This window comes from Camelus ferus, chromosome 5 (assembly GCF_009834535.1).
Source record: "Camelus ferus isolate YT-003-E chromosome 5, BCGSAC_Cfer_1.0, whole genome shotgun sequence".
Lineage (NCBI taxonomy): Eukaryota > Metazoa > Chordata > Mammalia > Artiodactyla > Camelidae > Camelus > Camelus ferus.
In genome coordinates, this window is record NC_045700.1 from 84,607,206 (window position 1) to 84,620,560 (window position 13,355).

A 13,355-nucleotide genomic window follows, 5' to 3' on the forward strand; every position below is an offset into this window, starting at 1 on the left:
AAGTCTTGAAGAACGGCTAAAATGTTGGAAGATCCAGCAGCCTGAGGAAGCAAAAGCGCCAAGAAAGAACTATGTGCTGGAGCAACAGGAAGTACGAATGTGACTCGTACATCATTGTGTCTCAGCATCGACTTTATAGCCCAGTCTTCACCAAGTCCTTCCACCCTACCACCCACAGTTCCCCTGTGTCGTCAAGAAGTCACATCAATGATAATGATTTAATAAAAGGTCATCAGGGAAAAAAAGTCTGATAAAGTAACAAACCTCAAGGCATAAGCAATACATTCTCACTTGAAAAAGCCCCGAGAATAGAAAGCCGAGTGGATGCAGGCATATGTAAATGATATGGAAATTAACTCTAAAGACACGTGTGGCTTTGGCCCTCCAGAAAAAAACTTGCTGATGATTGCTATAATAAACCCTTTAAAAGGTAGACACTGTCTGAACACTCGCAGACAAATTGTCATCTTTGTTCCAAATCAAAAGACTTAAACTCACCAGGACAACTCCACTGGCTTTCAGTGCCTGGTTCTTTTCACCCTTCAGAAGCTCCCTGATCAAAGCCCCCGGGACCTCCTAGCCTTCCAACTGTCGGAAGAACAGTGTCAGCATGAATGTCGTTAGGCGTGGTAGCTACGCACTTGGGCTGGCGGAGCTTATTCCAGCGTGTGACCAATTTCCATAGCACTTATAATAGCAGTAATTTTTTTTTCTTCTCTGGGGTAAAATAACTATAATTCTCATCTATATTGCTAAAAATGCAAAAATAACTATAATTTTGCAATGCTAGAAAACTACAGCGTTTTAGAGGATTGTCTAATCATGGCATAGGCCTTTCTCATAATGCGTACGTTAAACTGAAAAAATATCTGGGCCCAGTTGTCACAAGCCAACAGCCCTTAGCTATCCCTTTCCTGCTCAGTTACAGAGGTCATTGAGTTCCAATGCTGCTTCTACATTTCCTTTAGGCAAAGGTGAAAACCCAGTAAAGAAAGATATTTAAATCTGGATCAAGAATTTTTGTCTCATTAATTTTATTCTGTAAAAATGTAATTATTTTATTAGTGTAATTAATTCCCATTAATTTAGTTCTGTGAAAATTTAAAAATGAGTCTAATCAAATCTATATGGATATAATAAAATTGATAACTTTTTATTATTTCAACAAGGATTCACTTTGTCTCACTCTTCTAGATTTGTCCATTTCCATTCTTCCTATTTTCTTTCCCTTCTTTTCTTCCTTATTCCTCATTCTCAATTTATTCATTTAGTCAATAACTATTGTCTGTGTACTTTCTATGGTCTAGTTACTAATCTAGGGAGCTAGAGTCACAACGATGAGTAAAAACAAACAGTAACTACCCTCAGGGAGAGTACATGATAGTGGTGGAGAAGTAGGCAGTAAAGAAAATAAAAGTGTAAATTTAGAACGTTAAATACAGTAAGTGCTAAGGATAAAAAAATCAAGCAAAGAATGAAGATAAGTGTGTAGGAGTTGAAGTTTCAGGAAGAGTGGCGTCAGGAAGTCAATATTTGTACAAAAAAAAAAAACTTGAAGGAGGTGAGGGAGAAAATCATGTAGGTATTTGGGGAAATGGCACTTCTGAAGGAGGAAATAGCAAATGCGAAAGTCTTGAGGTGGGAGTATGCTTGGCACATCCCAGGAACAGTGGAAAAGCCAGAGCAGGTGAAAAGGAGACAGTGGTGGGGAGAGTACTAGGAAATGAGTTCAGAGCCAGGTCATGGAGGCTGTTTAGGTAACTGTAGGTATCACAGCTTTCATCCTTTGGTATCATCTGATCCGGATTATAATTAGATCACATTGGTTGCTGTACTTAGAATGCAAAGGAAGCAGGGGTGGGGGGGATCAACAGAAGTTCTGTGGCCATGTCACCTCTGAGACACATGTTGGACGGCCACGCGGGGGTGTTATTTAGACATCAGTGGAGTTTAGGGAAGCATTATGGGCTTGGCACACACATTTGAAAGTTGTTTCCTAATAGTTCGTGATATCATTCAGTGAGAATCACCTAAGGAATGAGTGTAGACAGAAAAGAGAAGGGTTCGAAGACTGAGCTCTGGTCTCCAATGTTCCAAGTTCAGGGCAATAAAACTGGACAGCAAAGGAGACTGAGAAGGAGTAGCCATTGAGTTAGAGGGAGAGCCAGGCGTGTGTGATGGCCTAGACACCAAGCTAAAAAGCACTTCAATGTCAAAAGGTGACTAATTGTCATATATTGCTAAACCAAATAAGATACGGACTTGGAATTGATCATCAGATTTAGCAATCTGGAGGTCATTGCTCAATAAGACCCATTTCTGTGGAGAAGCGGGGGCAAAAGCCTGACTGAAAAGCTTTTGAAAATGTGCAGGGAAAATTTGGATAAGTACACACAACTCTTCAAAGAGTTTCCTGTGAAGGGAAGACGAGACATGGACAGCAAGTGCAAGGCAAAGTGGCATCAGCAGAGGTTTCTGTTTGCTTGTTCTGCTGGTTTTGCCAATGAGAGAAATACCAACCCATTTGTTCGCTGATGGGAATGATCCAGGAGAGAAGGAAAATTTGATGCACAAAGAGGGGGAGAATTATTCAAGCAAGCTCCTTGAGTAAGCAAGAGGGCAGGATTAAGTGCACAAGCAGGGGCTAATAAAGACAGGAGCACAGACTAGTTATCCCCAAGAACCAGAAAGCATAGAATGTGTCACCAGAGATGCGGGTGGGCAGGTAAAAGTAGAGATGGAACTTTGTAGACTTCTCTGGTTGCTTCATCCTTCTTAGTGAAATACGAAGCAAGAAAATCACCTGAGACTACGGATTGTGAAGGCAGGATTGGATATTTGTGGACAGAGGAGAAAGCGTGGTATTATTGTCACAGGAGAGAAAGATTTAATTAAGGGAATATTAGGATTCCAGGACAGCATCATGGGCTGCCTGAGGTCAACGAGTGTGAATTTAAAGTGAAATCTGTCAATGTGGTCGTGTGTCCTCTTCTGCTATGGTCAGTTGTAGGAGAGAAGGCAAGAGTGGGTGAAGAATCAGACTTGGCTACAATTCTTGTTTAACAAAGAAATTACAATGAAACCTGAGAGACAGAGGGAGTTAAGAATGTTTACAAGGGAGTAATCAAAATGATTAGCCATAAAATTTAAGCTTGACAATGTGGGGGTGGTAAAGAATAAAGGGGATAAGAGAGAATGAAAAGATGGTAGATTCCATAGATTACATTTTTGGTGAGTGTAAGGGATTAAGGTGCTACAGGGAGTAGAGTGGAAATACAGAAGGTGGTTGTTAGAGTGAGATGTTTGGAATTCAGATTTAGGATAGGTTACAGTTATTAGGAAGGAAAAGATCAAGGGCATAACCAGGCAAGAGAGTAAGGGATGGAAGACGGAGCCTGGGCAATATTGGAAAGATCACCTTAATGGATATTGAAATCAACAAGTATTAACACAGGAACAGTGCTAGAAAAATGACAGTGAGCAAAAGCTGTGTTTAATGAGTTGGAGTAAGTAACCTGGGGCAGCAGAGGTCTGTAACAGTGGGGGTAATGGGTGGGTAGTAAGTAATGGCATGAGATTCCAAGTTGGATATTTTTATGGAGGAGAGAAGATGTACTACATGCAGCAAAGAAAAGCAAGGAAGAGAGTTTCAGGGGAAGCAGCAACCTCAGAGAAGAGGTAGGTTTTCCTAAGAGAAAGAAGGTAAAAAGAATATTCACAGAAGAAATCAAGGTGCAGAAGATTCTCCTAATGACTGACTTTGAGTATCAAAGAACATAGTGAAAAAAGGGATAGAATATGGGGAGGAGTAGGAACTGGGGTCCAAAAAAGTGATATAAAAATTTGGAGGAGGTTGAGTACTGGAAATGAGGGATGGCTTGGAAGTCTTTTTATAAAGGGGCACCATCAGCTTAGTCCTGATTATTCTCAAAATGGGTGGGGTGGAGAGGCTGTGAATGTTGAGGGGAAAGGAAGGGTTGGTAGGTGGTCATCTTGCCAAAAGCATACGAGGCCATCTGACTCCTGATAGAGGCATGGACTCCTACAAAGGGGTGCAGTCTTAGCGTAAAGGGGGATTTCTTTCTCCTTCTGGGCTCAAGGGCTCAAGATACTCCTTGACTTCTGTTGAAGGGAGGTTTCTGGGCAGGGAAAGGGGCAGCATTGCCCTAATCCCAACTAGTTTGTCGTCTACATACTTGAATGGTACTTAGAGCTTAATTTCTTATGCTCGAGAGCAATGTACTAAATAAAACACTTATAAAAAATATACTTGGATCAGAAATAAACCTGATGACTCAATAGCTAGGATATAGAGATATACTGCAAAAAGGCAAAGATGCTTGCTGACTGGTATGTGAGAGAAGTCAGGCAGAGAATATATATCTCAAATTAAAATATCTCCCTAACTGCCAATCCTGGTGCCTGAAATGTCACCGTTGGAGAATCAGGGAATTTCAAGTGTAACAGAGACTTTGAGAAAAAGCAACATGGTGTAGCAGAGAGAGTACGGGGTTTGTCATCCCACTGATTTGTGTGTAAAGCCCATCCTGGGGCCTCATCAGCTGTGTCTTGTCAGTTAACTTGCTCTCATTTTCTAACCTCCCAATTGAATATTCCCACATCACAGTTAGGACAAGTTTCTGTTGGGTGGAGTCATGTGCCAAGGTCTCATGTCTGCTTAGGGCCGGCATGGAAATAGTCACATGGCTGATTTAGGATACTAGGGTTGACTGACTGCATGAAGCAGAAAATTGAAGAGAATATATAATGGGCAGATAATGTGGATATCTGCAAAGTATGGCATATTAATATGTACCTCAGCTTTAAGCAGCAAAAATGTCCTGGATCTCTCCATAATCTTCAATTCGAAGCACTGCCCTGTGAGGTATTTGAGTAAAGACCACTTATTAGAAACTCTGTCGAAATAATTCACCTCCAAGTTCTCTTCCACTCATCGATTCTAGAATTCCATGAAACTGCATGATAATTGGACAGAAGAGTCAGGGGAATTTTATAAAGCAGGAAAACCTACATTCAGTGTTTTCCCCAAGATATGCAGAGCCCTCTCATTGCCTTTTGGCCATTCAAGGATTGCATCTCCTCCCCACCCCGACACACACACACACGCACGCATGCACGCGTTCCCTCGCGTGGAAATGACCCATACTGAGACCACATAAGCCTCTCATCACCCCACCTGCAATGTCCCATCCCTCAGCTGACAGGGCTCCCCCAACCCCGAGGGGCAGTGAAGTGGTTGAGAACACAGGCTTTGGCAATTCATAATGCTGGATGCCTGAGGGAAGTTATTTAATCCTCCTGAGTTTTACTTACTCTTATACAAAAGGGGGGTAATAAGAGACCCTTGAAAGTGGTCCAGTACAGACTAAATGAGGTAAAGTGTTTAGTGTAGGGCCTGGTGCACAAGAAACATTAATAAATAGAAGCTATTATTTAATTCTTTGTTTTTTTTCACGGCCACCTTTGTTTTGTTGCTCTATGTATGTTCTTGCTGCTGCTGTTGTTGGTTCCCTGCCGACATGTTAGGATGCTGACATCACCCACCCCTGAAGTGATGCCCACCCGGGATTCTCTCCAGCACACGGACAAGAAAGAGAGCAGCTGATGCATTCCCACTGTTCCTGAACCATTCACTTATCTAACAGTCAGTCTGGGGTCCTTCAGCCCCTCTCAAACCATACAGAGGAGTATCAGCCTTGTCTTCTGGGGACCAGGTGACTTGAGGATAGGTCAGTTGCTTCCAAGTCTGTAGTCATTTCTGATTGCCCTGTACACAATCCTTTTTTTTTTCAGTGCTCATTATGGAAGACTTAAATGTTTTTATTTATATAAATCAAGGATAAAATGTACAAATGACACCAAAAGTCTTATTCCATAGTCACATATATGAGAAAAATGATAGGCAAGCATTAAGTTGTGAGCTGTTGGAGGATGTTGCATTCTACAAACATATAATATGATCATATATTTAAAATTCATTATTTCTTACCTGGATTGACCGTGGAAGGTAACAATTGCAACAATTTTCTCTTTTGGCTCCATACTGCTTGCTCCATAGTCATTGTCTCTGGTTATCCAGAATGAATAACCCACAGTTGTCCAGAAATAACATTTATTAATCAACAATAAAACACACAATAGAAAAGGCCTTGTAAATAAAACTATATATTTATAATGCTTTATTTTTTTTTTGCTCCAGTACTCCACAAAACACTACAGACAGTAACAAAATAATTCAATAAATATTAAAAACTTTCAAGAGAATTATAGGACACTCTTTATCGTATGTGAGCATCAGCAATGCCACAGCCATTGGACACATTAAACACTGTCAAACACTATCATAGATATCTTTCTTAAATAAGAGATATGATTATATTTTTATTCAGGAGTCATAACATTTACACATATCCATACACAAGAGAAGAGCTCAGAGCAAGTGAAGCAGACACCCCAGTGAAATGGAATCATCTGCTTGTGCATCATTTAAAGGTATTACAGTGTTAACAAGATAGAGGTCAGCACACTAAAGAGAAATGTTAGGGTTTGCTTGGGGTGGGAGGAGTGAAAGCAGGGCAGTTAGCGAACGCTGCTTACATGTTTTCCATGGCTCTCTTAGCAATGTGCTCCCTTCCCTTTTCTGCCTTTTCTTGGTTGAGGTATTCCAGCACTTTCATTAACAGATCTTCATCCAAGTACTGTCTGTTTGGAGAATCATCACTCTTTGGGGGCCCCACAGGGAGCCTTTTGCTTACCGAGGCCAGTTTGTCAGTCTCCTGAGAGCCATGTTGATTCAAATGGTCTTTGATGGCCTGCTCGATTTGGTTCTCTTCCTGTAAGTCATCTTCTGATGAGCCTTGGCTGGGAACTCGCTTCACTTGGTTTGAATTCATGATCTCAGGGTATTTAACTAGCATCCTGGCCAAGTACTCTCCTAATTCCTGATCCTTGTCATTCAGGTTTTCGTATGTCATTTGCCTGTTTTCAACATCTGGCATCCAGACAGCTTTGGGAAGTTGGCTGGCTCTAGATCTTCCAGGACCATAGGGGAGTCTTGGCAGAACCTTCTCTCGGTTGTACTGATTGGGAAAATATGGAGGCTTTTGATTTGCTGCATTTTCCATCCCTAAAACATTTAAAATGTCCTCAACACTGAGCCCATCTGGTAAGGACTCTGTCCCACCACGACCAGGTGTTTTGGGGTAGCCATTCTTGGAGAGGATCTTATTTTGGAACAGATCTGGATGGTCTAAGTCAACATCTGAGATGTCATCTAGGTCAGCAGGAATTTCAAGATCCTGCTCTGGTTCTGCTGATCCATTTGGCTTCTCTCCAGTTTTGAGCATGTCAATTAAGTCTTCAGGGGGTATCTGTAAATTCCTTGAGATTTCAATCAGCTGATAAACAGACTGAGCGTCAAGTGGCTTCTCAAAAAGCCTGGCTGCTCTTTCGCCACTTTGCCCATTCTGTGGCCTCCCACTGCCTGCAGCATTCACTAGCCTTTTCAGATAGGCAATTACTTTGGAGACATCATCTGAGAGTTGGTCTTTCCTGTCTTTTCGAAGATCGTCATCCTGGAGACCCAACTGCCCTGAACGCTTCATTTCGTCATTGATTTGTTCATTTTTTTCTACATTCTCTTTGCTGTCTCTTACCTCTTCCTGGGTTTGACTCTCTATTTTTTCTTCTACTGGGTTCCAATCTTCCCCCCCAACCACATCTTCATAGGCAATGTTATTGGCCTTGTAGATATCATCTTCATCGTCTGCGTAAAGTTTTTGCTCCTCATCAACTCTCTCACGCTTCTGGTTGTTTGGTCCCGTCAGCTTCCCAAGCTCTTGGAAGACAGATTCCAAAGTAGCGAGACTTTGAGGAGTATATTGTTCCTCCACTATTTCATTTGTGCGCTTAAAGGGGTTGTCCCTGGAATTCTCTTCATACATTGGGGTGAATCGCATGTGCTTGAGCTTTCTCTCTGGCCACTGTTGAGTCTCGTAATCATCAGGCACATCCACTGGAAAGTTCTTTTCTGCATTCAAGGCATAGGGTTTATTTTCTTTTGGTACAGACTGGGGCTCATTTTCAGCCTGTCTCAAAGCTTCAAGTATTATCTTCATCCACTCATCTTCACTCAGGGAATCCCTTGAACTTTCTGGCAAGTGACTTTCATCACCATTTTCTTTTTGCTGAAGGGGAACAGAGACACCTTGGTAGGAATTGTAGTCTGGGTTGCTTTCTTCTTTGTGAGCTTGTTGTCGGAGCTTTTCTATGTACTCCAAAGCCCTGATCATTTCAGGACTGGGAAACTTTTGGACATTTTCTAATCTGAGATCTGGTTCCTTCTGAAGCAGCTGGTTTCTCTGAAATGAAGCTGCTTCGGCCACAGAGAGGAGGAAAATTAAAGGGATGAGAGACAGGGCTGCTCCAAGCCAGTGAGTCTTAGTTTCTGCCATGTTTGAAAGATTCCCTTAAAGCACAGAAAGCATGAGTTAACACAAATGAAACAGACTGGTAGATGCATAACAAAAAAAAAGTAATTGACCATTGAGAAGGAAAAAAACAAAGCAGAGATTATTTCACATTAGTTTAGAATGACTTTTTAAAATCTACAAAGATTTTCTACACACTCTCCACAAGCTAACCACATGAATCTTTAGCAAAATTTTTACTCATTTGCATCAAATTTGTGTGGCATTCTCTTGGTTAAAATAATAGCAAAAACACTGATATGAGTTTTCTCAAGTTTTATTTTTTAATTAATAAAATATACTCTTTGCTTTTTAGTATACATTGTTTTCTGTTTAATAAAGGCTTTTCAAAATGAGTTTTAGTTATCTTGTATAGCATTTCTATCAGTCACTGGCAAAAAAAAAAAAATTAGTTGGCTTAATTTGAAACATGTCATGCACACATACACACACACAGAGCTATCTCCATATCAAAAAACATGTGATTTAGTTCTGGAATTGTCCATCTAATTTTGTTGTAGAAACACAGCAGCAATGACCTGATTATATATGATGAATGATATACCATGTAAATGTAAATCATACTGAATTATCTTGTGGATGAGTCCCATTCACATACATTTTCAGAAATAACTTGCTCTCAATCTGACACCAAATCCAGCTATTCATTTTGGAAGATCTATACCTTAATAACTTCCAGAATATGGGTCTCCCCAGGTCCCAGTTACTAGGCAAACCCAATGAAGTTTTTTTTAATACCCCCAAAGAAGTATTTATTTATACATTGAATTCCAAAACATTTAATTTGGAAGTCTGGCATTTCATAATCACTCGTCTTGACTGACATGTGACGACACACATGTACTGTCAGGATATACAAGGATAATAGCCAGAACTACAAAAAAAAAAAAAAATCCATGATATCCAATGAAGTTTATTTCTGTGTAAACATACTAAAATATAAACTGTTTTAAAATATCTGTGCTTCATATTTCTTCTAGTAATTTTATTGTGACTGTCATATAAATGCAATCATGATTATATTTTTTATCAGCCCTCAAGAGTGTATAGTAAATAATAACAGATGCTACAGAGAGAACATAAGTTTTTCTTTACCAGTCTATTTCTGAACTTGTGAGTGTTCAGATTCAGCTTGACTTATGTCCTATGTCTATTTTGGTGTGGACCTATGAAATCTTAAATGACTCATACTGTTAGAAAAATCTTAAAATAACCACTATGTAACTCCCAATTTAGATAAATACAGACAATGTGTTGAATTCTTCCTACTTAAAAATCTTCATTCATTTTTTTTTTCTCCAAAGCCTGACAGTCTCACGTATGAATTAGCAAGAGGATTAGTTTTTATGTGTTTTACATTTGGCATTGCTAACATTTAAAAAAATCTATTTTAATGTTTGCAGTTTTTGTTACAAATAAAATAAATATAAAGGAATTTTATAAGTTTGTTAAATGATATCTTACCTGAATAATGGTTTTGAATATATAAGCTATGTGGGTACAATTACCTGTTAGCTTAGACATCAATTGTAAAAAGTATCACTGTTCACTAAATCATATTGACATTTAAGTAATGTTTTCAGTTTTTATAATGTAAAAATGGTTGTACTTACAGAAATTTATTAGCATAGATTTATTTATTAAAATTAGCTATTAAATACACATATTTACTTAAAATATCACCATTAACTTGATGACTTAGTTTACTGAAGACAAAATCTTTAAAGGCATGTCAGAGAAAACTTCTAAAATATTTACTATGAGTCAGTGTTTACTAGAGAGAATTTTATTCATAAATTCTTAGGTTTAAGTAAAATTACATTATTCATTCTTCTTTATGTTACTTCAAGATTAAGTTTGTTGATCAATTTTCAACATTGGCATTTGAAATAGTAATTTTAAGAATCTTAGTGAACCTATTTCCCTTGAAATCGTTATCCTGAAGTAGTCTTAACATGTGGGTTGGTCTTTAAAATCATTATCGTGTTGGTGGGCTTTGCTGTGGAGTCAGGGCATAATATTCAATGCAGCTATTTAAACCACAGCCTAACAAGCACTATCGTTTGTCATTTATTCAGATTCAGTTTGGATGACATAGTTATTGCCTTTGAGTAAGACTCAGGGGATTTCTTTCCCAGGTAGCAGCTCTTAAGTCGTGAAGATGGTTTCAACAGCTCTAATGTCCTGTTTGGGTTTGAACTAAAGCCTCATGATTTAAAATGTCTTTTCTATTGAAATTAGACTAGAGCAATGACAAATGAAGCTGGATATATCAAATTTGAGCAATTCAACTAGTTAGGATACAGAAAAAAGAAACACTTGTTCCATTCAAAATATTTAGCAAAATATTATACAATCTCTTTTAATCAAAGCATAATAATAATGATAGTTTATACAGTTATGAATGTTTTCCTCATGTATTCCAAATTATGATCTCTCTGTAATTCATTGTCATATCCAACCTATAACCCAAGATAATATTTCACACTGAATAAATGGAAAAGCTCTTTCGAATCTAACTTTCCTAGGGCTAAAATTAGAAAATAATAATGGAAGCCTTTCATAGTATACCAGCTGAGAAAATAATTCTATATATTTATTTAAATTTGAGCTCTTGCAAGGTAAATGTCAAAGGGGAAAAAAAAACTAATTCCAAAATTGGTTGCCTCTATAACTAACATGTTTAACAGCTTTGGAATCATTGGAAACCTACTGTTAAAAATACTAAGCATATAAATTGCATCCCTGGCCTTGTATTTAGTTCTTGGGGGAAGAAACAATAAATTAAGGGAAGAAACAAAATATCAGGCTTGGTTAACTTTACATTAATAATACATTAACACAAAAATGCATAACTTTTTCACGCTTCTTACATATGACTGTCTAAATAACATTGTGGTTAGTAAATACCCAACAACAAGTGGTATAAATTATAGATTCAATCATATATATATGTACACGTATATAGTGTCATTACATTGGCCGATGTGCAGCAGGTTGCTGTTCAATTTTTCTATAGATATAAGCTTGTCAAATGGTCTTTTTCTTCTTAGTTAGGAATTAAGGAGAGAACACGCAAATTAGAACTTTCCAGTAAATCGAAGAGAAAAGCAGTCCTACCTCTTTTTTTATATGGCAGAGAAGGTCCACAGCATGTTCCTCCTGGTCCGCTGCGTGAGCTGGTCGGACTGTTTCAGCACCCGGACAGCTCCTCGGCTTATAGGGAGCCGCCGCGCCTGACTCCGCACTGCCACACTGACGTCACCGGGCTCAGCCACAAACCCGAGCACAAGCGAGATTTTTTCAAAGAACCCGAGAGAAAATAATCACTTTATGTATTTAAAAAAAAAAAAAAAAGTTGCATGCTTACGCCACCTGTCTTTTTGTGGCAAAAACTGCAGTTCTTTTTTTTTCTTTTATCAAAATCTTTGAGGCTTGAAATCAAATGCTTTGCACAATTTCCTTTAGAAAGAAAGAAATCTGTCAGTTAGACATGGCTAACTGCAATTAAATCTCATCTCTGTTCTAACATCTTGTGATAAGGGTTTCCTGTTGCTGTCGCTGTTGCTGTCATCGTTGTAAGAAAGTTTTAAGGCAGGACTTTTTTTTCCTTCACTGCCCACAAAGAAATTGCGTTACCATTCCTCAGTATGCTCCGAGAGGAAAAGAAGACACATTATGAATATGTAAAGTCATATTTCATATCATTACCACAAGCAGCATTGTTTTAAAAAACCTTACGTATTTGAAAAAAAAAGTTCTCTCTCTTTTATATGAGTCAACTTTAACATTCTAACGAGTTGGATTTTTGCTTTAGAGCTTCAATATAATTTTGAAGTGAGAATTTCTAAGATCTCAGGTCTAGTAATTGATAATTCTATACAAATTTGTTGGTACCTTTCACAACATCTGATCTCAAAAAGGGAAGCTCAGATGTTAAGTGTTAATGAAAATACTTTCAATAAGAAAAAAACAGTGTGATACATATGTAATTGTAGTTCATTTGTAATTGAAAAGAAGTTATACTGTAAATATTTTCCTTCTACAGTTGAATCAGATGAATTGAACACCTTCTATAAATATAACCAATCCAGGGAATAATATAGTAGTTAACTTCCAACCTTTCAGACTTGTAATTCATAATTATTGCTATGCTTTACCAGGTAACCTTATTATTTATTTTAATAATTTATATGTCTAAATCTTAACTTCATTTTATTAAAGACATGATTTTCCTCAAAACTATGTGTTTTGAAATATACTTTAAGCATGCAAAATAATCTTGCTATATAAGAGATCCCTTATGTCTCTGTTAAATGGATAATCAGCCACTGGTTTTTCCATTAAGTTGTAATGCCTACTAAATGTTAGATACAAGATGAGATATATATATATTTTTTTCTCTTTTGCGGATACTTTGGTCTAGTGGGGATGACAGACAGATTATTTTGATCTTGATTTTTTTATTGAAGTATAGTCAGTTTACCATGTGTTAATTTCTGGTGTACAGCATAATGTTTCAGTCATACATATACATACATAGATTCATTGATGTAAATTGGAAAGCCCTAAGAAAGAGGTCAGCTACCAGTGTTTTGGGAGCATTGCGGAGAGACACCTTGTTCAATCTAGAAATTTGGAGGAGGGGGTGGAGTTCCTGGGAAAAGAAGCCTGAGCTGAGATTTCTCATTTTTACAAAAGAATTTCTAACTATGCTACACAAACCACAATACTTTTGAACTCCTCAAGGATACAGAAATAGTTTAAAATATTAGGGGAAAAAAACGATCTTGGGAAAAGTGATTCTCCCTCTTTGTTCTCCTGGTGAAAATATTTGATTCCTAA

At 38.0% G+C, this 13,355-nt stretch overlaps 1 protein-coding gene across 1 annotated transcript; it reads right to left on the reverse strand.

Moving 5' to 3' along the window:
- Nucleotides 1-6,185: 6,185 nt before the first annotated feature.
- SCG2 (secretogranin II) lies at nucleotides 6,186-11,790 on the reverse strand. The gene is made up of 2 exons (XM_006186900.2): nucleotides 11,631-11,790; nucleotides 6,186-8,488 (listed from the first exon to the last, which is right to left on the reverse strand). Exon 2 carries the CDS (start codon nucleotides 8,472-8,474, stop codon nucleotides 6,615-6,617), a length of 1,860 nt encoding a protein of 619 aa, XP_006186962.1. The 5' UTR covers nucleotides 8,475-8,488; nucleotides 11,631-11,790; the 3' UTR covers nucleotides 6,186-6,614.
- Nucleotides 11,791-13,355: the final 1,565 nt, after the last annotated feature.